Source organism: Ursus maritimus, unplaced genomic scaffold (genome assembly GCF_017311325.1).
Source record: "Ursus maritimus isolate PB19 unplaced genomic scaffold, ASM1731132v1 scaffold_21, whole genome shotgun sequence".
Classification (NCBI taxonomy): Eukaryota; Metazoa; Chordata; class Mammalia; order Carnivora; family Ursidae; genus Ursus; species Ursus maritimus.
In genome coordinates, this window is record NW_024424564.1 from 1,045,536 (window position 1) to 1,069,485 (window position 23,950).

Sequence of the window (23,950 nt, forward strand, 5' to 3'; positions counted from 1 at the left end):
GACGGGGTATCATTGATTCGTTGTGGAAATCGCTTGTTCGCGTTTGGGCCTCTCTCTGGTGCTACTTGGCAGCTGGCAACGAGGGAACGTCGATGGGACGCCCGTGAAACACCCCTCAAGGGGCTGGCCCCGGGACCTACTCTGAGTAAGGACGTAAAGGAAGCCTTAAGAGGACTGTAATAATAGACTGAGGAAAGGGAGGGCCCCGTGGGAGGAAAGAGACAGGGAGAGGGGAGGGAACGAGGGGAAAGAGCCCTAAAGAGACGAAGGGCTGTAGTCAGCTTTTGAGATCTTGGTGGGAGAGCAGGTTTAGACGATGACGAACCGAGGGTGGCGAGGGTCGGGCCTGGAGGAAACAGGAGATCTTGATGTACGATTGCAGTCATGAAGGCGTGTTCTGAATTCAACTTCAGAACTCCTTGAAGAAAATTAACCAGGCAGCATCCTGTGGGTGAGAAGAAAAGAGATTGACAGTATATCGTGAGAGAGCTCAGTTCTCATTACCATGACCGGAAGTCAGCGGAAAATGCCTAGAATCAATATATCAAGAAATAGTAGTATAGATATATAAATCTCCTGAGTCAAAGGCAGAAATAGAAGTGATTGCATGGCTTTTGCGGATGAATGGCTGTAAAAACAAGCGGGCCACTTGGGGTCTGGTATTTGAAGTAGTCAAGGCATCTTCAGGGAATTTGATTCGTGTTCAGGACTGGCCCGGGTTTGCAGATTCTGTCTGGCTTGGCGTCTCTCTTCTGCGAGTGCGGTCTTCTTGCTGCTGGCTGTGCGGTTGGAGAGGAAGACCCAGGGAGGCTGTGCGGCCTGAGCTGCTCTCTCATGGGGGCAATGGATTTTCATCTTTGATTAGCGTCAGGAAATTACTCTCTTAGTCGATAGGCAGGAGGAAGCCCTGTTACTACAGTGCACCAGAGAATCCCAGGCAGGCAGAACAGAGGAGCTGGCTAGAGAACGCAAGCTCTCAGATTGGAGAAAGACAGAAGCATGGGGGCAGGAGAGAGAAAATGGGGTGGTGGAGGGAGAGGGGGAAAAGGAGAGGGATGGAGCATTAAATGTCTCTGTCAACTATTTTCTCTCCCTCACTGGCTCCCTCAGTTTTACTCCCCTCTACCCTTAGCGGTTCTGCACCCAGTTATAATGTGTTGGCGGGGGTGGGGGTTCTCCCCACCAACAAGCAATTCTCTGGGACTCCAGCTGGGTGTCCTCCGATTCCAGTCCGTTCTGACACTGAGCCAACGGCCAAGAAAGAATTCTTGAGCCGTCTTTGGTGCAAAAAGGTGGTTTTATTAAAGCACGGGATGGGACCCGTGGGCAGAAAGAGCTGCATTGGGGTGGTGAGGGGTGACAGTTTATATACTTTCAAGTTGGGAGGGGGTTAGGGATAGTGTCTGTCTCTAAGGAATTTTGGAAGCAAGCTTTCCAGGACCTTGAGGGGGCTAGCTATTGTTGGGAAAAGATCATTTATTACTGTCCAGTAAAACTTTAGTCATGAGACCCTTCCAGTGTTTATCAGTGGGTCATAGGCTTGGGGGATGATTGCCAACATGTATCTTGGGGAGTAGAGATAAAGGAAGTTTCCAAAGGAATTCGTGTATGGTAAAGTAGACTTACAGGGTCCTGGGAGTCGGGCTAAGATTAAGATTGCCTTTTGCCCTTAGCAAAGTGTCAAGATTAAGGCACCTGAGTCCCTAGAGGAATGTCACCCTGCCTGTTTCAAGGACTTGTCAATGGGCTGTAAGTAGTAGGGAAATTTAATACTTTTTCTTCTGCCTTTGTTTCCCCTCATCAGCACTATCTACCAGGAGATACCACCTGATCCCACAGGTTAGAGGTTCAGTAAAGACTGTTAAAGTCACTCAGGAGATATGGGGGGCACTGATGATGGAGACAATTGGAATAAAACAGTAAATTCTTTTTTATAAGTTATTTTTTTAAAGGTTTTATTTATTTATTTGACAGAAAGAGACAGCCAGTGAGAGAGGGAACACAAGCAGGGGGAGTGGGAGAGGAAGAAGCAGGCTCCCAGCAGAGGAGCCTGATGTGGGGCTTGATCCCAGAACGCTGGGATCACGCCCTGAACCGAAGGCAGACGCTTAACGACTGAGCCACCCAGGCGCCCCTATCACCTGTACTTCTGACTGACTGGCTACACATTGGAAGTTCCAATGATCCCTTTTTGTGTTGTATTAATTTGCTAGAAACACTCACAGAACTCACAGAAATGCTTAACTATAGAGAACAAACTGAAGGTCACCAGAGGGGAGGTGGGGGAGGGGTGGGTGAAATAGGTGAAGGGGATTAAGAGCACATTTATCATGAAGAACACTGAGTACTGTATAGAATTGTCGAATCACTATATTGTACACCTGAAACTAATGTAACACTATATGTTAACTCTACTGGAATTAAAAAAAAAAACCTCACAGAAATGTTTTATGTGCTAGATTACTGGTTTATTTTAAAGGGATGTAATTTAGGAACAGCCAGATGGAAGAGAGCGCAGGGCAAGGTGTGGGGAAGGGATGTGGAGCTTACATGCCCCCTCCAGGCATGTGGATCTCCCCAAATCTCCATGTGTTCACCAACCTGGAAGCTCTCTGAACCCTATTCTTTTGTGTTTTTTGTGGAAACTTCATTACATAGGCATGATTGATTTAAATCACCGGCCACTCAATCTCCAGCCCTCCTCCGCTTCCCAGAGGTAGAGGGGTGGGTGGAACTCATTCCAACCCTCCAATCACATTGTTGGTTCCCTCATCCTTAGGTATCGCCCCAAGGTAACCTCATCAACATAATAAGACAGCTTTGTTGTTCTCCTCACTTAGGAAATTCCAAGTATTTTAGGAGCATTGTACCAGAAATGGATAGAGACCACGCATATATTTTTTATTATAAATCACAGCATCACAACCCTTCATTTCCCTTTGGCTACTGCCTTCTTTCCTCTCCTTCCCGGACTCTCTTGAAAGGAGTCTCTACTTGGCTCTACTTCCCCGCCCTCCAGTCCATCCATCAGCCCACCCCAGGCTGGCTTCTTTACTCTTAACTCCCTGAGAGTCTTGTTTAGATCACCAGTAACCTGCTGGTATTCAGTGGACCAGTTTAGATCACCAGTAACCTGCTGGTACTCAGTGGACCAGTTTAGATCACCAGTAACCTGCTGGTACTCAGTGGACCAGTTTAGATCACCAGTAACCTGCTGGTACTCAGTGGACCAGTTTAGATCACCAGTAACCTGCTGGTACTCAGTGGACCAGTTTAGATCACCAGTAACCTGCTGGTACTCAGTGGACCTGCGTGTTGCAGAGTTGATCCTCTTTAAGCCCCTCTTCCCTTGGCTTCCTTTGCCTTTCTTTCTCCCACTTCCTCTGGCTCATTCTTTCTGTTATTCTTTTCTCCCTTTGTTTTTCGCCCCCCCACCCCAGGATATTTTCTTTTAATTAATTTATCTATCTAACAGCGTATATCTAACCACACAGCACCGGCTGTGTGCCATTCAGAGCGCCAGGTGTAGAGGAGCACGTAGCCTGGGCTCTCAAGGGCTTTCTAGTCTAAAAGTGGGAGGAAGCAGTGCAGACAAGTTAGTGGGCCTCACGATACGCTCACGCGCAGGCTTGCAGTGGGGATGCCGGGGAGGGAGTGGTCCGTTTTGTTAGACCAGGGGGTCGGGGTAAGAGGGGTCAGGAAAGTAAGTCTTCTGCCTGGACCACTCTTCCCCCGCCTTGCCCTGGGCCGTACTTCATCTCTCAGTGCTCATCTGTAAAGAAACGTGGCAGTCGTCGAGGCGTGTTGCTCTGATGTCTTTTCAAGAGAATCTGCTTTGAGGAGTGCGGTTGACTCACAGCCTCCAGCTGTTGTTGCCTTTGGGTCTGTATGGCCTGGATACTGAGGCACGTCTCTCCTGGGCACCCCCGGCCAGGGACTGAGCGTGGCCGCGGGAGTGGACCTCCGCCAGTTCTGCCCAGCGTGGGTTTCTACTGGGCAGTCTGCTCAAGGGCCCCCCCATTGGCCTGGCTGAGACTTTCTCAGGGTCCTGCCCTTTAAGGAGTTTCCTCTCAAATCCTCCCTCCTCTTTCTCCTTTCAGAGGCGGCAGACCCCCATCACCACCCACTCCTGCTGTCCCCTTTATCCTCTCATGGTATTTTCCCCACCGAATCACTTGCATGCCTAAATATGTTGGCATTTGAACCTAACACAGGGATATGACAGGACCTGCCTTAGAGTGCTGTTGTGAGAATTCAGTGAGTTAATATATGTGAAATGCTTAGAAAAGGGCCTGGTACACAGCAAGTGTTATGCTATTGTTGTTGCTAGCTATTGTTATTATTATTATTATTTTATTTTCCTTTAGATCTCAACTTCTATTTTACCCTCTCTGGAAACCTCCAATCTCCCTAGAGTGCTCCAACCACATCTTGTCCTTTAATTCTATCCCATTGCTTTGTTTTCTTGTTGGCCTTCACACTGAGATGGCGAATTCAGTGAATTATGGAACCTTGTTGGGTTTACTGTTGTTTATCTGTGCCTAACATTGTGTCTGACTCTAGTAGGTATTGAATTGATGTTTGTTGAATGAAAATGACGATTCATCTGAGTATTATCAGATGAGCCTTATTTGCCAAATAGGTGAGGTCTGGGAAAGAAGGAATTGTTGAGAGAACTGTGTACTGGGGCGTGAAAACCCTGTACTGTGTGGGGTACTGAAAGCTGCTAGTTACGACTGAAGCGTGGAGTGCAAGAGAGATGTGGCAGAAAAGAAGCCAAAGGAGTAAGTCCGGGGCCAGAGCACTGGGATGGCCTGAATGCCAAGCCGGGGAGTTTGGCATAGATTCACCTCATGGAGCTGTCGTGGTGCGGGCCTTACGACGTCCTAGTGGGCTCACACCCATCTTCGATGGGGTTTTATGTCCTTACGAATCCTGTTACTTCACCCAATACTATAGGTTGCCCCCAAATGGTGACTGTTTCTCTGAAACCACATGAAGAAATGTAGGCATCTCTGAACCCTCATTTCAACAACACATCTGATTGGTCTTTATTTACAAACTGCTTTGGCTGCAATATCTCACCCAAACACTTGGGTCTCTTAACCGATCTCTTTGCCTTCCTCGCAGCCCTGTTAACGTACCTTCCACTCCCACGTGAGACAGATCTCTCTAAAGCTCAATCTGCTCCTCTTACTCCTCAGTTTAACACCACCCAGTGATGGCACACTCTGGTTGCCTGCAAGGTAATGTCCAGATTCCTTAGTGCGGCCCACAAGGAATGTCCTGGTCGGAGCTGTCGCTGTCTCCTCTCTGTCCCTCTCCAGGCTGGACTGATTATAGGCATCAGGAAGTTAGGCTGCTCCATTCACATACACACTGTTGCTGCCTGCAGTGTCCTTCATCCGGGTCTACTTTTTGAACTCTTAGCTACCTTACAGGAAGGAGTTCCAGAATCACCGCCTCTGTGAAGCCATTTCTAACTTTCTAGGCAGTGGGGCCTCCTCCTTTGCAGTCTCGTAAGACTGTGTGTATGCTGTTATGGCACCTGCCACACTGCGTGGCACCCATCTTGTTACTTCTGATTCCCTCTCTGGAGTGTGGCTCCTTGAGTATTGGTGACTATGGAGTCCCCAGCACCGGGGGCAAGGCCTGGCACATAGGATATACTTAGTAGATGACCGGTTAAAGAGAAAAGCACAGAAGGCCATGAAAGCTGTTCTCTTTCTTTTGAAAGGGAAGGAGGTCCCCTCACCATGTGGCTGTACGTAGCCGTCCTCGTGGGCCTCTGCTACCTTCTGCGCTGGTACCGGGAGAAGCAGGTGGTGAGCCACCTCCGGGACAAGTACGTCTTCATCACGGGCTGTGACTCGGGCTTCGGGCACCTGCTGGCCAGGCAGCTGGACCTGCGAGGCTTGAGGGTGCTGGCTGCGTGTCTGACGGAGAAGGGGGCCCAGCAGCTGAGAGCCCAGACGTCAGACAGGCTGGAGACGGTGATCCTGGACATCACCAAGACAGAGAGCATCTCTGCGGCCACCCAGTGGGTGAAGGAGCGTGTGGAGGACAGAGGTATGGAGAAGGAGTATTTTTTCCTTTCATTTACTTGGACATGAAGTTGTTAATGTTTTTCTCCCTATAGATAAAATCTCAAAAGCAGGGCCTAAGAGGCTGTCTTTTTCATGTGAAGGTTAGTCGTGCTCTTTGGTGGTGTTTCATTTCCTTCACAATGTTTACCTTGGAAACTGAGCCAAATAGAGTTGAAGCTATTATCTCACCTTGCCCACTGGAGTATTTATTACCATAGTTCTTTATGTTTAAAGAATTTACAAGATATTCTTAAGAAACGGATTCTTTTCCCTTTGGCTACCATTTAATATATAGTCATTCCTGGGCACTTGGGTGGCTCAGTCGTTAAGCGTCTGCCTTCGGCTCAGGTCATGATCCCAGGGTCCTGGGATCGAGCCCCACATCTGGCTTCCTGCTCGGTGGGGAGCCTGCTTCTCCCTCTGCCTGCCACTCCCCCTGCTTGTGCTCTTTCTCTCTCTGACAAATAAATAAATGAAATCTTAAAAAAAAAAAGTTGTATTTAGCATACATATTTTATATGATATGTCTTATAATTCTGGTATCTAATGTCTTTGTGAGTCTTTTTCTGCCGTCTATTGATTCTGCTGGTTTTTGCATTTGGTGTTTTCTTTCCTTCTTTATTTTGATTTATGACAGTGAACTGCAATTTTTCTTAGTGACTCTGGTGATTCCCTGGGGCTAACATAAAGATTCTTCTAGAGAAGATCCATGTTTGCTTCTGTCAGGTGCCAGGGGTGCTCAGAAGCCGTGACCACCTTGAACTTAATTCTTGGCTTGAGATTTTTGGGCCATCCGGATTGTGGAGATTTGGCTGCAAACTCTCATGAGGGATGGCTTGTAGTTATGATTCCTCAGGATTGATAGGGTTGATTCTTGCTCCCTCCCCACAACACCGAAGTTCAAGGTGGACAGTTTAACTCTCAGGCCTTTGGAAGGACTTCCTGTCTCACCCTTGTACTGATCGCATAGCCATTAAAGACCCCAGTGTAATGAAGGACGTGTTTTCTATTAGAATCCCTACCGTAGGTGGGTGCTGGACTTCATCTCTTATTGTGGATTTTTTTGAGGCTATAAATACTGAAATTCAGGTCCACACTGGTTGGCAAATTCCCTCAAATCAAAAGCCAGCATCAGTGTTCTCTTTACTGTTTCTGGTCCCTGCCTTTTCTTAGTTTTTGCCCTGACCTTTCTATACTTTTTTGTTAACTGATGTTTTTAAGAACATTAAAAAAATATATTTTGTCTAACATTTTTAGTTGTTGTTAGNCAGCAGGAAGATGGATGAAGGTAAATAGTTTGTCAGTTTTGTCTGAACCCGAACTTCTGCTTTTTTAGGACTCTGGGGCCTGGTCAACAACGCAGGCATTTTTCACCCACATTGCTACAGTGAGTGGCTGAAAATGGAGGCCTATATGGATGTCTTCAAAGTGAACCTCACTGGTTTGATTGAGTTGACCTTGAGCATGCTTCCCTTGGTGAGGAGAGCACGGGGGAGGATTGTTAATGTCTCCAGCATTCTGGGAAGAATTGCTTTCTTTGGAGGAGTCTACTGTAGCTCCAAGTATGGAGTAGAAGCCTTTTCAGATACTCTGAGGTAATGCTCTTAAGTTAAAACAAAAGCAACTGTTGAGCACTTCAGTATGCCGGAGGCACTGTGCTCATTGCTTTTGCCTCATTATCTAATTTCATTACTCCAAAAATCTTGATTTGTAGATATTGTTACTAGTCTGTTTTATGTAGGAAACTGGGGCAGATTTAAGTTTCTTTCCCCAAGTTCACCTGCCACGACCCGGATTTGGCAGAACTGTGTTTTGACCCCATGTCTTTGTCTCCTGCCACCACATCACACTTTAATTCTCAAGATTTCTCCTTGATAAAATTTCATTTCTGAAGAGAAGGTGACTGTCTTCTTTCCTCCTTACGGTGAGTCCGTCCTTGTCTCTCCCTGGTGACTCTCTTTCTCTCTGGGCACTCATCAGCTTTACTCTGTATATCTTTTCTTTAGGTGAGAACTTCTTTTCTTAGAACTTCAGTTCACCGTGGCCTGTAATGGTCCCGCCTCTACCTCCTGGCTTCTTTTCACGCCTGTTCCAGCCTTGTGTCGCTCTATCAGCTGCTTCCTTTTTCTATTTCCCTTTACCTTTTCATTCTGTTAGCTGTGCCTCCTCCAGCTTTGGGGGGGCTGTCAGCGTTCCTTGGCTTGTTGCTTCATCACTCCAGTCTCTGCCTCCGAGGTCACATTGCCTTCTCTTCTTCTGTGGGCCTTCAGATCTGCCTCTGCCTCTCTTATAAAGATAGTTGTGATGGCGGGCGCCTGGGTGGCCCAGTCAGTTAAGCGCCTGCCTTTGGCTCAGGTCGTGATCCTGGATTCCTGGGATCGAGCCCCATGTAGGGCTCTCTGCTTGGCAGGGAGTCTGCTTCTCCGTCTCCTCCTAGCTCATGCTCTCTGTCTCTCTCTCTCTCAAATAAATAAATAAAATCTTAAAAGGTAGTTGTGATTGCACACCCTAATTATCTAGCATAATCTCTCTGTCTCAAGATCCTTAATTTAATCACAACTACAAAGTGCCACAAAAGGTGACATTTAGAGTTTCCAGGGATTAGGACCTGGTATCTTTGGGGGCCATTATTTAGCCTCCCACGTGCCATGACTGGTGGATATTGCTTATAATATGCATATTGTATTATCGGCCTGGGAAGGGAATAGGGAAATAATTGAGGAAGTCATATGAATTGTCACCATGTGGCAGGCACCTTGCTTGGCTTCCAGCCCAACTGACCTTCTGTCTGCCTCCACGGGGCTGCTGCCTGCTGATTTACCACCACTCACGACTGGTGTCTCAGACCCCTTGACTCATTCTCGGGCCAAGAGTGAAGGATGTCCTTCCAATTGTCAAATCACGAATTCCTTTAGAAAATTCCAGTGTGCTTTAATTGTGCTAAGTCTGAACAGGAAAAGGAAGTTCTGTCCCACATATGAGTTGGAGTTTTAAAGGGAATGCAGATGAACCACGGTGAGGAAGCTGCAAGGGGAAGTGAAATTTTAGGGCAGAGGCGCCCCTGGCTTGCACAGCCCTCTCTTCTCCAGCACACACAGGCACCTGGAGAGTCTTTCTCTGAGGCTGTACCGTAGAAGGTTTTAGATTTTTGCGTTGATAAGGGAGGATTTTCCTTTAGAATAGTAATTTTTAACCTCTAGGATGCCTCAGAGCCACCTAGATGGCTTATTCAAACAGATTGTCGGGTCTCACCCCCAGCGTTTCTGATTTAGTAAGTCTGGGCTGGAGCCTAGTAATTTGTATTTCTCACAGGCTCCCGGATGTTGATGTTGCCATTTATCTGGGGGCCACACTTTGAGAACCACTCACTGCTTTAGAGGGTCACGATGCTCTGTTTTACCTTCTTATGGACCATTATTTCAAACGTCTCTCCTTGACATCAGCTTGGGCTCCACCTTCTCCAGTGAGGCAACTTCAACCTCTAGATTAGGGAGCAGCCCTCATCACTGTCCCCTAAACATCTGGAGTATACTCTCCTGTGGTACACACCACCATCTTATTTCACTTGGTGAAGGCAGCACTTAGCACAGTGCCTGGTACATAGCCAGGATTTTGGAACTGTTTGTTGAATTAACCTGAATATTCTAGAATGACCAATGACTTGCAATTTTCATACCCACCTCATATTCAATTAATGGTCTCCTGTAGTCTTGGAATACATGGTAATTCTTCAGAGGCCCATGCTTTTGCCGGTCCCGTTCCCACTACCTGGTTTTCTGCTCTTCTCCTCTCTTCACTCAGAAATTTCCTCTTTATCCTTCAAGGCCTCACCGAAACCTTCTCTCCTCAGTGAAGCCTTCCCTGACTCCCTCAGAAGATCTGTCTGCCTCCTCCTCTCTACTTATGTCGCCCCTTGAATACCTCTCCTTTGTAATTCTTTTGAGTTATGTTACAGTTATTTGCTTACTTGTCTGACTCACTGTGAGCTTTTTGAGGCAAGCAACTGAGTCTTAATTTTCTGAGATTGTGCACGTAAAACGCTTAGCACAGGAGCTGCCATAAAAAAGCGAACTTTCTTCATTATTCCTTATATTCTGCATGGCTTTCCTGTCTCACACATGGTAGGGACTTAATAACTGTGAAAAGAGTGGGTGTAGAATTGAACGGTTATGGTCGTTTGTATAATCATGTTCTGATTGTTGGACTTAGGGATATTAAAAAAAATGTTCTTTTCCTCTCCATTTCTTTATCCGTTAAAGTATTCAGTAGAGATGTTTTTATAAACTTGTTTTGTTTTTCTCTCTGAGAGCATGGAAATTGTGTCTTTCAATCAAAAGAATTAACTCAAGGGTTTTTATTTTCAGGCGTGAGCTTCGACATTTTGGGGTGAAAATCAGCATAGTTGAACCTGGCTACTTCAGAACCAGAATGACAGAGGTGCCGGAGTGCTTAGAGAAACTAAAGCAAGCCTGGGAAGAAGTCCCTGCGCATATTAAAGAAGCCTATGGACAGAAGTTTTTTGAAGCCCGTGAGCTTTTCTTTGGACAGGCTAATGGCTCCCCTTACATGAGAAGAGAAAAGAGGGTTTGTGAAGAATGATTGGCAGGTCCTCTGAGAACAAAGCTCCTTAAACAAAGCCTTCCCAGGACAGGAGGGGTTTGGGAAGGTCCCAGTGCCCTCATGGTTGGCTTGGTGATGGCTTTCGGGGCTGAGGAAGAGGTTATATGGACAGCCTAGGGCCAGGGCTGGTGCTGCCTTGTCACCTACGGGCCTGGCCACCCACACTAGGGAGGTATTACATGGTTAGAGGCCTGGAACCTCTGGGTCCCAAGAGGGGTGTGCCTCTCTGTCGTTTCGCGGGGCTGGTGTGGGAGGCCTGCACAACTGAAGTACAGCTTTCAGTATTGTCTACCCTTTTGGTAACAAAGGGCCCAGGCGCAAAGTCCACGTCTTACTGTAGGAGGAGGGAGGGTGTGTGTGGGCAGAGGGCAGCGCGTGAGGCCCAGCTTTGCGGGGCTTTATTGGCTGTGCCCACAGACTGGACCTCATGTGCAGCCCTCAGGAGCGTCATGGGAGTGAGATGGTTCAGTTTCTTGTAAGAATGGCACTCTTCTGACCTGGAAGAGGAGGCAGTTTGGGGGTGGAGGCAGAGCCGTCTTCTTCATAGCAGTAAGTCATGCACATTGGTGTGGGGTTCCATCTTCCTGGGGGAAGCGATGCTTTTTCTTCACACAAAGAAGTCAGCAGCTTGCCAAGGCCGAAGGGAGCAGCTCCCCTTTCACAAAGGGACCCTGTGATGGGTGGGTAGCAGCAGCCCTGTCACTGGCTTTGAGTGATACTGTAGTCCAGAGAAAAGAAGGCAGACAGAAGACTCCCGACCTACAGCACGGTCTTCTGGGTGCATCAGGCCTAAGAGGGTCACCATTAGCAGAGGGGTGAAAAATTGGATCAAGGAAAAGCTGGCCCAAAACAGTGCCTGAGCTCTCAGAACTCAGAGCAAGCTAGGTTCCCAACATGCCAGAGGGCCAGCCATAGTTGTAAACTCTTCCCTATCTAGGGTTTTAAACTGTGTTAGGGAATTTGTCCCCCTTCTGGATACATATAGTTTGACAATAGAAATTAAGAGGAAAATAGAATTTATTGTAGTGACTATACATAAAAATATATATGGATATAAGAGGATATATATATTTCGTGATTTAAAAGGAGTTGAGGGTCGCCTGGGTGGCTCATCGGTTAAGCGTCTGCCTTTGGCTTAGGTCATGAGCCCAGGGTCCTGGGGTCGAGCCCTGCCTCAGGCTCCTTGCTCAGCAGGGAGCCTGCTTCTCGCTCAGCCTGCCGCTCCCCCTGCTTGTGCTCACACTCTATCGCTCTTTCTCTCTCTGACAAATACATAAAATCTTAAAAAAATAATAAAAGAAATTGAAATTGTTCATAGAATTATTATCAATATAAAGTTGTTAATAAGGTATTTTTTATTCTTTTTCTTATCCGTCTTTGAAGATTGGTGTGTATTTTGCACTTACAGCATATCTCAACTTGGATGTTAAATTTTCCTAGGAAATACTTCATCTGTAGATTAAGAAAATTTAGAGTTGCCAGCAGCATTATTCATAAGGATAAAAAATACCTTATTAACATCTTTATATTGATAACAAATACTGAAATGATAGTATTGTGGATATGTAGGATTAAATAACTGTATTATTAAGATGAATTAATTTCACCTGTTTCCTTTTTTAAAAGTGGCAACTAGAAAATTTAGGATTACATATATGGCTCTCATTATATGTCTATTGGATAGCGCTGTAGTAATTCTGTAAAATTGGATAGTGCTGTAAAAATTCTGATTCATGGATAACTCCAAAAATACTAAAACGTTTTCCAGTAATGGATTTGAGTTTTAAAATTAAAATTAGTTAAAATTTAAAAATTCAGTGTTTAGTCATACTAGCTATATTTTAAGTGTTCAGTAGCTGCATTTGGCTAGTGGCTGTCACCGGGAAGCATAGGTCTGATCACCCTAATCCTTGTAGAAATTAAATGTAGTTAGACTTCCGTGACTGTGTGTACCAGGATCTTAACATTAAAATACAAGGAATAAGATTGGGGTACCTGGGTGGCTCAGTTGGTTAAGTGTCTGCGTTTGGCTCAGGTCATGACTCTGAGGGGTCCTAGGATCAAGCCCCGGGTCAGATTCCGTGCTCAGCAGGGAGTCTGCTTCTTCCTCTCTGAGCCCACTTCTCTCTCTCCCTCTGCCTCTCCCTACCGCTCATGCTCTCTCTCTCTCTCAAATAAATAAATAAAATCTTTTAAAAAAATACAAGGAATAAGATTGCTGACTGCCATTTCTCTTTTCGTATACAGATTACAATGGCGTCAAACAAGGGCTGCTGTCATGTAGCACAAACCTGAACCTGGTCACGGACTGCATGGAACACGCTTTGACCTCTGTGCATCCCCGCACTCGATATTCAGCCGGCTGGGATTCTCAGTTTTTCTTCATTCCTCTATCCTATTTACCTACATCACTGTCAGACTACATATTGACGAGATCTTGGCCCAAACCAGCCTAGGCAGTCTAAAGAAAACTGGTTTGATGGCTCTCGAAATGAAGAAGACAAAAGTCTGAAATTGATAATTAGTGTCTCAGTAATCCTTATTGGGAACTAACATGTTTATATTCCAGATATCCAAAGCTTATTCCTTGAGGTGATGAGTTTTTACTATTTTAAGCATTTTTTGATGAGAATATTTCCAAAATATATCATTCTTCTTTGCCTATTAAACAGAGTAGACTGAAAACAATTCAACTTGTTTTGATATTATTTCTTTATATAAATGAATAATTCTGTGCTATGATACACTATTGCTTGAGGATTACTGAGAAATATATTGAGAAATTTATCCTTATTTGTACTACGGTACTTCTAATAAATATTTCATTTTGCTTTCTTCTGTCTGTTTGCCAGCTATTTTTGATGATGTTTCTACCTTGTTTAAAAATAAATGATTTTTAATTTTGTAAATTAAGATAATATACACACACATAGTCAGATGTTAAGTTAATACTCAAAAGCTTAAAAATAAAAAACAGCAGTTCCCCCACCCTTCATTTCTGCTCCTCAGAGGTAAATGCTTTCAACTTTTAGCTGTTTCTTCTGGTATTAACTTTTGTATTTCTAAATAATATACTTTTATTTCTTGATTTATTAAGTTTAGACATTCTCAATTGATTTCCCATTAAGAAAAATCCTGTTGATTTTCCTATTAGTTTATTTATACCACTTTCCTGACCATTTCCTGTTCCCCATATTTTTTTTTTTTTAAGATTTTATTTATTTATTCAACAGAGATAGAGACAGCCAGCGAGAGAAGGAACACAAGCAGGGGAAGTGGGAGAGGAAGAAGCAGGCTCATAGCAGAGGAGCCTGATGTGGGGCTCGATCCCAGAACGCCGGGATCACGCCCTGAGCCGAAGGCAGGCGCCCAACCGCTATGCCACCCAGGCGCCCCCTGTTCCCCATATTTTTAATAAAATTTTCTTATTTTCAGTAATTAATAGTGTTTGGATTGTTCAGTATGTAAATTTGCTTACTGTTCAGGCAAGTATTTTTCCTTTACAGTACCATTTTTTTGTTGTTTTTCTTAGAGTTAATTATTGCCTTGCTTTTTTACTTGCACTGTTTTTAATTTACTTTAATTTTTTTGGTTCTCTCAGATGTCAAAACCCTATCTGTAGTATTTTTATATTTATTTATTTATAAAAGATTTCATTTATTTATTTGTCAGAGAGAGAGAGACAGAGAGCACGCATAAGCAGGGGAAATGGCAGGCAGAGGGAGAAGCAGGCTCCCCGTTGAGCAAAGAGCCCAATGTGGGACTCGATCCCAGGACCCTGGGATCATGACCTGAACCGAAGGCAGATGCTTAACTGCCTGAGCCCCCCCGATGTCCCTGTCAGTAGTATTTTTCGAGAGTTAAACAAATGATCCATTCCATTTCAACTGATCTACAGGATCACACTTTGATTTAGTTGGTATGTCCCCGTACGCTCATTTAACCTATAATAGTTTCTTAACTTCAAAAAATAATCTTTTATGATACTGACATTTTTGAAGAGTACTGGTTATTTTATAAAGCATCCTCCCATTTGTATAGTCTGTCATCATGATCAGATCCAGGTTATGCATTTTGGGAGAAATGCCACAGAGTAATATTATGTCCCTCTCAGTGCATCGTATCAGTGGGCATAGATGTCAGTTTATCTCATTATCGGTGATGTTGTTAAGTTTGAACCCTTGGTTAAAATAGAGTCTGCCAAGGGGCACCTGCATGGCTCAGTTGATTTAGTGTCTGCCTTGGGCTCAAGTTATGATCCCAGCATCCTGCGATCGAGCCCTGCATCAGGCTCTCTGCTCAGCAGGGAGTCTGCTTCTCCCTCTCCCCCTGCTTGTGCTCTCTCTCTCTTGCTGACTCTCTCTCTCTTAATAAATAAATAAATTCTTCAAAAATAAAAATAAAGTCTGCCAAATTTCTCCACTGTAAAGTTGATATTTTTCTTTTGTAACTAATAAATAATTTGTGAGGATATTTTGAGATTATATAAATGTCCTGTTCCTCATCAAACTTTACTAATTTTAGAATTATTGATTCTTTTTTAAATCAGTTATTACTATGATGATTATAAATGGTGATTTTTAACTCCCTCATTCCATCTACATTTACAAGTTGAAATTTCCATCTCCTTTATTTTTTTATTTGTTATAAGAATCGACTCATGGGGGGCACCTGGGTGGCTCAGTCAGTTGAGCCTCTACCTTCAGCTCAGGTCATGATCCTAGAGTCCTGGGATTGAGCCCCACATCGGGCTCCCTGCTCAGTGGGAAGTCTGCTTCTCCCTCTGCCTCTCCCCCAGCTTGTGCTCTCTCTCTCTCAAATAAACTAATAAAATCTTAAAAAGAATGGACTCATGGATTCTTATTTAATTAGTTATAAGGCATTTCTGTCATGTGTTTCATATTTTTAGAATTCTTCTACCCATACAACTTTTTTTTTAAAGATTATTTATTTGAGAGAGAGAGTGTGTGTTGGGGGGCACAGTTGGAGAGGGAGAGAGAATCTCAAGCAGACTCCCTGCTGAGCATGGAGCTGATGTGGGGCTCAATCTCACAAGCCTGAGATCACCACCTGAGCTGCAATCAAGAGTCAGATGCTTAACTGACCACTTTTGGCCATGCTTTACCATGAACCCCAAGCCCCTGTGCATTCTTGCTACTGCCCTTTTAGAACAAATTGGCACCAGCCACAGTGCAGCAAGACTCTCCCCCAGAGGATCAGCGTTGGTCTGTGCCTTGCTGGCTTCCTAAAATTTGGAATTTTGAAACCCAGCCAATGGACCTGAGATAAAACACAGGAGCACTGCCCTGTTGGGGGGGAGGGGCAGATGGCTCTAACACAGACCGGGTGAAGGCAGGGATCTAAGGGGTGCCTGGGACACATGAGGGGAGATTGTTCACTCTTCTGTGAAGGTTTCCTGAACAGCTGTGGTGTGTACTCCACTCCCCACCCCCCATTATCACAGTGCCACAGTGGAGCCTTGAGCCAATTATACCAAGCCCCATCCCCCTGAACTAGGGCAAGTGTGCCTGAGAGTCAGAGTAGCAGTGGGCCCTCCCCCAGAAGACCAGCACAAACTCCCCACACCCACCAAGTCTACTGACCATAGAGTGCTGCAAAGCTTCAGCTCTAGGGGAAATAGGATCTAACCTCTTAACAAGCAGACCAAAGCACACCTAGTTAGAACGTGCCACACACTGGGCAAGGTCCAAACACTCCCCACTGCAGGCAAGGAGAAGCTCTGCAGAGGACTGACCTGAGGGAAAGAGCAGCCAAAACACAACAGCAGAGAACACACAGTGTACACCAGAAACACTTCCTGGAGTGCCAGGCCCTGGACAGTGCAGGACCTCTTCTTAATATAGCCATTACTCTCAGGAGCAGGAAACATAACAGGCTTTCATAATACACAGAAGACAGGGACCTAGACGAAAGGCCAAGACAGAGGAATTCATCCCGAAAGAAAGAACAAAAAGAGGTCACAGCCAGGGAGCTAATCAAAATGATAAAAGTAATATGCCTGAACCAGAATTTAAAACAACAATCCTAAGGATACTAGCTGGGCTCAAGAAAAGCATAGAAGACACCAGGGAGTCCCTTAGCACAGGGTTAAAAGATCTAAAAACTAGTCAGGCCAAAATGAAAAATGCTATAACCAAGATGTGAAACCAACTGGATGTAATGGCCATAAGGATGGAAGAAGCAGAGAAACAAATAAGTGATGTAGAAGATGAAATTATGGGAAATAATGAAGCTGAAAAGAAGAGGGAAAGAAAAATATTGGATCACAAATGTAGACTTAGGGAACTCAGCGACTCGTAAAGTGTAACAACATTCAAATCATAGGAGTCTCAGAAGAGGAAGAGAAGGAAAAGGGGACAGAAGGTTTATTTGAGCAAATTATAGCTGAAAACTTTTGTAATCTGGGGAAGGAAAGAGACATCCAAATCCAGGAGGCACAGAGAACTCCCATCAAAATCAACAAAAGCAGGCCCATACCAAGACATAGTGTAGTAAAATCTGCAAAATACAGAGATAAGGAAAGAACCCCGAAAGTAGCAAGGGAAAAGAAAACCCTAACCTACAACACGACTAGGATCTGGTTTCTTTTTAAAGAATTAATAAAGTTGATAAACCCCTAGCCAGACTATCAAAAAGAAAAGAGAAAGGACCCAAACAAATAAAATCACAAATGGAAGAGGAGAGATCACAACCAACGCCACAGAAATACAAACAATTATGAGAGAATATTATGAAAAATTATATGCCCCAAAATTGGGCAATCTGGAAGAAATGAATAAATTCCTAGAAACATATAAACTATCAAAACCGAAACAGGAAGAAATAGAAAATTTGAACAGACCTATAACTAGGAAAAAAATTGAATCAGTAATCAAAAATCTCCCAACAAACGAAATTCCAGGGCCAGATGGTTTCCCAGGGGAATTCTACCAAACATTTAAAGAAGAGTTAATACCTATTCTTTCAAACTATTCCAAAAAACAGAAATGGAAGGGAAACTTCCCAACACATTCTACAAGGCCACCATTATCTTGATTCCAAAAACAGACAAAGACCCCACTAAAAAGGAGAATTATAGGCCAATATCCCTGATGACCATGGATGCAAAAATTCTCAACAAGATACTAGCCAATAGGATCCAACAGTATATTAAAAGAATCATTCACTACAATTAAGCGGGATTTATTACTGGGCTGCAAGGGTGGTGCAATATTTGCGAATCAGTCAAAGTGATACACCACATTAATAAAAGAAAGGATAAGAACCATATGATCCTCTCAATAGATGCAGAAAAAGCATTTGACAGGGGCGCCTGGGTGGCGCAGTCGTTAAGCGTCTGCCTTTGGCTCAGGGCATGATCCCGGCGTTCCGGGATCGAGCCCCACATCAGGCTCCTCCACTGGGAGCCTGCTTCTTCCTCTCCCACTCCCCCTGCTTGTGTTCCCTCTCTCGCTGGCTGCCTCTCTCTAATAAATAAATAAATCTTTAAAAAAAAAAAAAAAGAAAGAAAAAGCATTTGACAAAGTACAGCACCCATTTTTTATAAAAAACAAAGCAGGAATAGAGAGAACATACCTCAACATCATAAAGGCCATATAAGAAAGACACAGCTAATATCATCCTCAATGGGGAAACAAGTAAAGGAGAAAAAGAATTCAAACAGAAATTGAAAAGCCGGGGGCGCCTGGGCGGCACAGTCGTTAAGCATCTGCCTCTGGCTCAGGGCGTAATCCCGGCGTTGTGGGGTTGAGCCTCACGTCAGGCTCTTCCGCTGGGAGCCTGCTTCTTCCTCTCCTACTACCCTTGCTTGTATTCCCTCTCTCGCTGGCTGTCTCTCTCTGTCGAATGAATAAATAAAATCTTAAAAAAAAAAAAAAGGAACAAGACAGGGATGTCCACTCTTACACGTTGTTATTTAACACAGTACTGAAAGTCCAAGACTTAACAATCAGACAACAAAAAGAAGTAAAGAATATCAAAATTGGCACGCAACTAATGAATCATCGAACTTTACATCAGAAACCAGGGATGTACTGTATGGTGACTAACATAATATAATAAAAAAACATTTAAAAAAATATCAAAATTGGCAAAGAAGAAGTCAAACCTTCACTATTCACAGAGGACGTGATACTCTATATAGAAAACCCAAAAGACTCCACCAAAAAATTGCTAGAGCTGATACATGAATTCAGCAAAGTTGCAGGATACAAAATATGTTGCATTTTTATACGCCAATAATGAAGCAGCGGAAAGAGAAATCAAGGAATCGATCCCATCTACAATTGCACCCAAATCCATAAGATACCTAGGAATAAACCTTACCAAAGAGGTAACAGATCTGCACTCTAGGGACGCCTGGGTGGCTCAGTTGGTTAAGGGTCTGCCTTCGGCTCAGGTCATGATCCCAGGGTCCTGGGATTGAGTCCTGGTGTAGGACTCCACTGAGCAAGGAGAGCCTGCTTCTCCCTCTCCCTGCTGCTCTCCCGGCTTGTGGTTTCTCTCTCTCTCTCTCTCTCTCTCTCTGATAAATAAAGAAAATAAAACACAAAAAAAGATCTGCACTCTGAAAACTACAGAACACTTATGGAGGAAATAGAAGATGACACAAAGAAATGGAAAAACATTCCATGCTCATGGATTGGAAGAACAAATATTGTTAAAATGTCTATGCTACCCAGAGCAATCTACACATTCATGCAATCCCTATCCAAATACCGTCAACATTTTTCACAGAGCTGGAACAAATAATCCTAACATTTGTATGGAACCAGAAAAGACCCCGAATAGCCAAAGGAATGCTGAAAAAGAAAATCAAAGCTGGTGGCATCACAATTCTGGACTTCAAGCTATTACAAAGCTGTAGTCATCAAGATAGTATGGTACTGGCACAAAAACAGATATTTAGAACAATAGAACAGAATAGAAAACCCAGAAATGGACCCACAATTCTATGGTCAACTAATCTTCGACAAAGCAGGAAAGAATATCCAATGGAAAAAAGACAGTCTCTTCAACAAATGGTGTTGGGAAAACTGGACAGCCACATGCAGGATGATGAAACTGGACCACTTTCTTATACCACACACAAAAATAAATCAAAATGGATGAAAGACCTAAATGTGAGACAGGAAATCACCAAAATCCTAGAGAACAGAGGCAGCAACCTCTTTGACATTGGCCATAGCAACTTCTTAGTAGACACAACTCTGGAGGCAAAGGAAACAAAATTAAAAATGAACTACTGAGACTTCATCAAGATAAAAAGCTTCTGCACAGTGAAGGAAAGAATCAACAAAACTAAAAGGCAACCAACAGGGAGAAGATATTTGCAAATGACATATCTCATAGGTAAGTATTGAAAATGTATAAAGAACTTATCAAACTCAACACCCAAAATACAAATAATCCAGTTAAGAAATGGGCCAAAGACACGAACAGACATTTTTCTAAAGAAGACATACAGATGGCTAACAAACACATAAAAAGTGCTCAACATCACTCATCATCAGGGAAATACAAATCAAAACCACAATGAGATACCACCTCACCTTGGTTAGAATGGCTAAAATTAACAACACAAAACAACAGATGTTGGCGAGTATGTGGGGAAAGGGGAAACCTCAACACTGTTGGTGGGAATGCAAAATGGTGCAGCCACTCTGCAAAACAGTATGGAGTTTCCTCAAAAAGTTAAAAATAGAACTACCCTGTGACCCCACAATTGCACTACTAAATATTTACCCAAAGGATACAAAAATACTAATTTGAAGGGGCACATGCACCCCAATGTTTATAGCAGCATTATTAACAATAGCCAAATTATGGAAAAAGCCCAAACGTCCATCAACTGACGAATGGGTAAAGATGTGGTAGACATACATAATGGAATACTACTCAGCCATCAAAAAGAACAAAATCTTGCCATTTGCAATGACATGGATGGAGCCAGACTGTATTATGCTAAGTGAAATAACTCAGTCAGAGAAAGACAAAATTATATGATTTCACTCATATGTGGAATTTAAGAAACAAAACAGATGAAGATGGGGGAAGGGAAAAAAAGAGAGAGGGAGGCAAACCATAAGAGACTCTTAACTATAGAGAATGAAATAAATAAATCTTTAAAAAAAGGTAAATGTACTCTTAATCCCCTTCAGTTATTTCACCCGTCTCCCCACCCACCTCCCCTGTGGTAAGCATTTGTTCTCTATAGTTAAGAGTCTGTTTTTTGGGTTGTCTCTCTCTCTTTTTTTCCTTTGTTCATTTGCTTTTTTTTTTTTTTTAAGATTTTGTTTTTTTATTTGACAGAGAGCACAAGCAGGGAGAGCGGCAGGCAGAGGAAGAGGGAGAAGCAGACTCCCTGTTGAGCAGAGAGCTCCATGTGGGGGCTCGATCTCAGAACCCTGGAATTGTGACCTGAGCCGAAGGCAGACACTTAACTGACTGAGCCACCCAGGTGCCCCCTCATTTGTTTTGTTTCTTAAACTCTACATATCAATGAAATCATATGTATTATCTTAGTCTGACTTAATTTCACTTAGCATTATACTCTCTAGTTCCATCCGTGTTGTTGCAGATGGCAAGATGCATAAAAAAGATGCATTCTTTTTCATGGCTGAATAATATTCCATTATATATATATACACATGTGTGTGTGTATATATATATGTATGTATGTGGGCGTATATATACGTAAGTATACACACACACACACACACACACACACACACACATTCCTTCCTCCAATTCCTCCACCCTCTACCCCTGCCTGTGATGACCACAAATCTGATCTCTTTTCTGAGTTTGGTGGGCGGTTTTTGTTTTTTTTTTTAGGTTCCATGTATAAGTGAGATCATACAGTATTTGTCTTTCTCTGACTTACATGCCTTCGATGTCTGTCCATGTTGTCACAGATGGTAGAATTTCCTCATTTTTATTGCTCATATTCCATTATATATATACACCACAACTTTATCCATTCATCCATCCATGGACACTCAGGTTGTTTCTCTGTCTTGGCCAATATCATAATGTTGCTATGAACATGGGGGTGCAGATACCTTTTTGGGTTAGTGTTTTTATTTCCTCTGGATATATTGCCAAAAGTGGAATCGCTGGGTCATATGGTGGTTTCATTTTTGATTTTTTGTGGAACTTTAATGCTGTTTTTCATAGTGACTGTATCAACTTACATTCTCACCAACAGGGCACAAAGATTCCCTTTTCCATCCATGCTAGCATTTGATATCTCTTGTCTTTTTGCTGATGGCCATTCTCATAGATGTGAGTGATGTCTCATTGTGGTTTTAATTTGCGTTTCCTTAGTGACTCGTGATATTGAGCATCTTTTCATGTGCCTTCTGGCCATTCATGTATCTTATTGGAAAAAGTGACTCTTCTGTCCTTTGCCCATCTTTAAAATCGGATTATTTGGTTTTGTTTTGGTTTTTTTTTTTTTTTTGGCTATTGAGTTGAATGAATTCTTTATATATTTTGCATATTAACCCCTTATCACATATATGGTTTTGCAAATGTTTTTTTTTTTCCCATTCAGTAGATTGACTTTTCACTTCGTTGATTTTTTTTCCTGTGCAGATGCCTTTTTGTTTGATGTAGTCCCACTTATTTATTTTTTATTCTGTTGCTTGTGCTTTAGGTAGGACTTCCAAAAAAATTGTTTCTAAGACCCACGTCAAGAAGCTTTTCCCCTTTGTTTTCTTCTAGGAGTTTCATGGTTTTGGTCTTACATTTAAGTCTAATCCATTTCAAGTTAATTTTTTGTGGGTGGTGTTAGGTAAAGGTGCACTTTCATTCTTTTACATGTGAATGTCCAGCTTTCACAGCACCATTTATTGAAGAGACTGTCTTTTCTCCATCAAGTGTTCTTGGCTCCCTTGTCAATAAGTCAATTGTATTTGTTTGGATTTATCTCTGGTCTCTTGATTCTTTTCCATTGGTCTAGTTGACTGTTTTTATGTCAGCACCATACTGTTTTAATCACTATATCTTTATAGTGTAGCTTAAAGTCAGGAAGTGTGATGCCTCCTGCTTTGTTTTTCTAGGGATTTCTTTGGCTATTAAGGGGTCTTTTGTGGTTCCATATATACCACAGAGTTTTATTGTTAAATGGAAAGAACTTGAAATTTATAAGCAAGAGAGACAATGAAGGGGCATCCGGCTGGTTCAGTTGGTGGAACATGCAACTTGATCTCAGGGTTGTGAGTCTGAGTCCCACGTTGGATGTAGAGATTACCTTAAAAAAAGAAAAGAAAAAGAAACAACGATAGAAAAATGGACAGGGGAAAAAGGAGAAAAAAAAGAGACAAACCAAAAACCAAAATCTTGTATAGTAAACAGTCAAAAAGCATTTGTTGAAAACAAACCACGTTTTTTCAATAGGGAGTAATAAGCTGTATCTACTTTTCTAGTTCTCATTTTAGTAGATATTGTTGTAAATTTTATTGTGGCCAAACACCATTTTAAAAAATATGTTTAAGTAGATCATTAATAGAAACTCCTATTTATTTATCCTCTCAGTTGATTTAGTAAAATGTAGAATGTTTAGAGGGCACCAGAATTACAAAATAGTTTAGTCCTTGCAGAGGAAATCAATCAATCAATCAATCAATCAATAAATAAAAACTTTAATTTTTAGGATCTTGCATCTAATAGTCATTAAATAAATATTTGTTGAATAAAGCAAATATAGGAAATACAAAATTATGTGAAGTGTGAAGGTTGTTTTTCTGATGCTTTGAGGGGGAATTTTTCTTTAGAAGTTAGCAATTATAGGAATAAAAATTAATTGAAATTGCAGATTGGAACTCAAAAGAGTGAGAGCTCTCTCTGCACGTTTAGGAGTTTTTCGCATGGACTACACTATTTTGTACTGTTGGAAGCCTCTCAACATTCCTTTAGATGTGCTGGAGAGGACAAGCAAAACATTGACCCTTCTGTTAACGAACTGCTTAAGCAAAACCTCTAAGTCATCAACTTTTTTTTTTTTTAAGATTTTTTTTTTTTTATTTACTTGACAGCCAGCCAGCCAGCGAGAGAAGGAACACAAGCAGGGGGAGTGGGAGAGGAACAAGCAGGCTCCCAGTGGAGGAGCCTGATGTGGGGCTCGATCTCAGAACACCAGGATCACGCCCTGAGCCGAAGGCAGACGCTTAACGACTGAGCCACCCAGGCGCCCCTAAGTCATCAACTTTTTATCTACA

At 42.9% G+C, this 23,950-nt stretch overlaps 1 protein-coding gene across 2 annotated transcripts in view; it reads left to right on the forward strand.

Annotated features, from left to right (window-relative positions):
* The window catches only part of HSD17B6 (hydroxysteroid 17-beta dehydrogenase 6), a 56,814-nt gene extending 43,274 nt beyond the window's left edge, over window positions 1–13,540 (forward strand). Inside the window, exons 3-6 of one of the 2 annotated variants that reach the window (XM_008683695.2) lie at window positions 5,738–6,069; window positions 7,423–7,681; window positions 10,451–10,614; window positions 12,954–13,540. In XM_008683695.2, coding sequence (XP_008681917.1) covers window positions 5,757–6,069; window positions 7,423–7,681; window positions 10,451–10,614; window positions 12,954–13,162 — 945 coding nt within the window. In that variant the 5' untranslated portion in view covers window positions 5,738–5,756 and the 3' untranslated portion in view covers window positions 13,163–13,540. Of the gene's footprint in view, window positions 1–5,737; window positions 6,070–7,422; window positions 7,682–10,450; window positions 10,671–12,953 lie in introns of both variants that reach the window. The other variant, XM_008683725.2, reaches the window with a different exon arrangement.
* The last annotated feature ends 10,410 nt before the right edge of the window (window positions 13,541–23,950 follow it).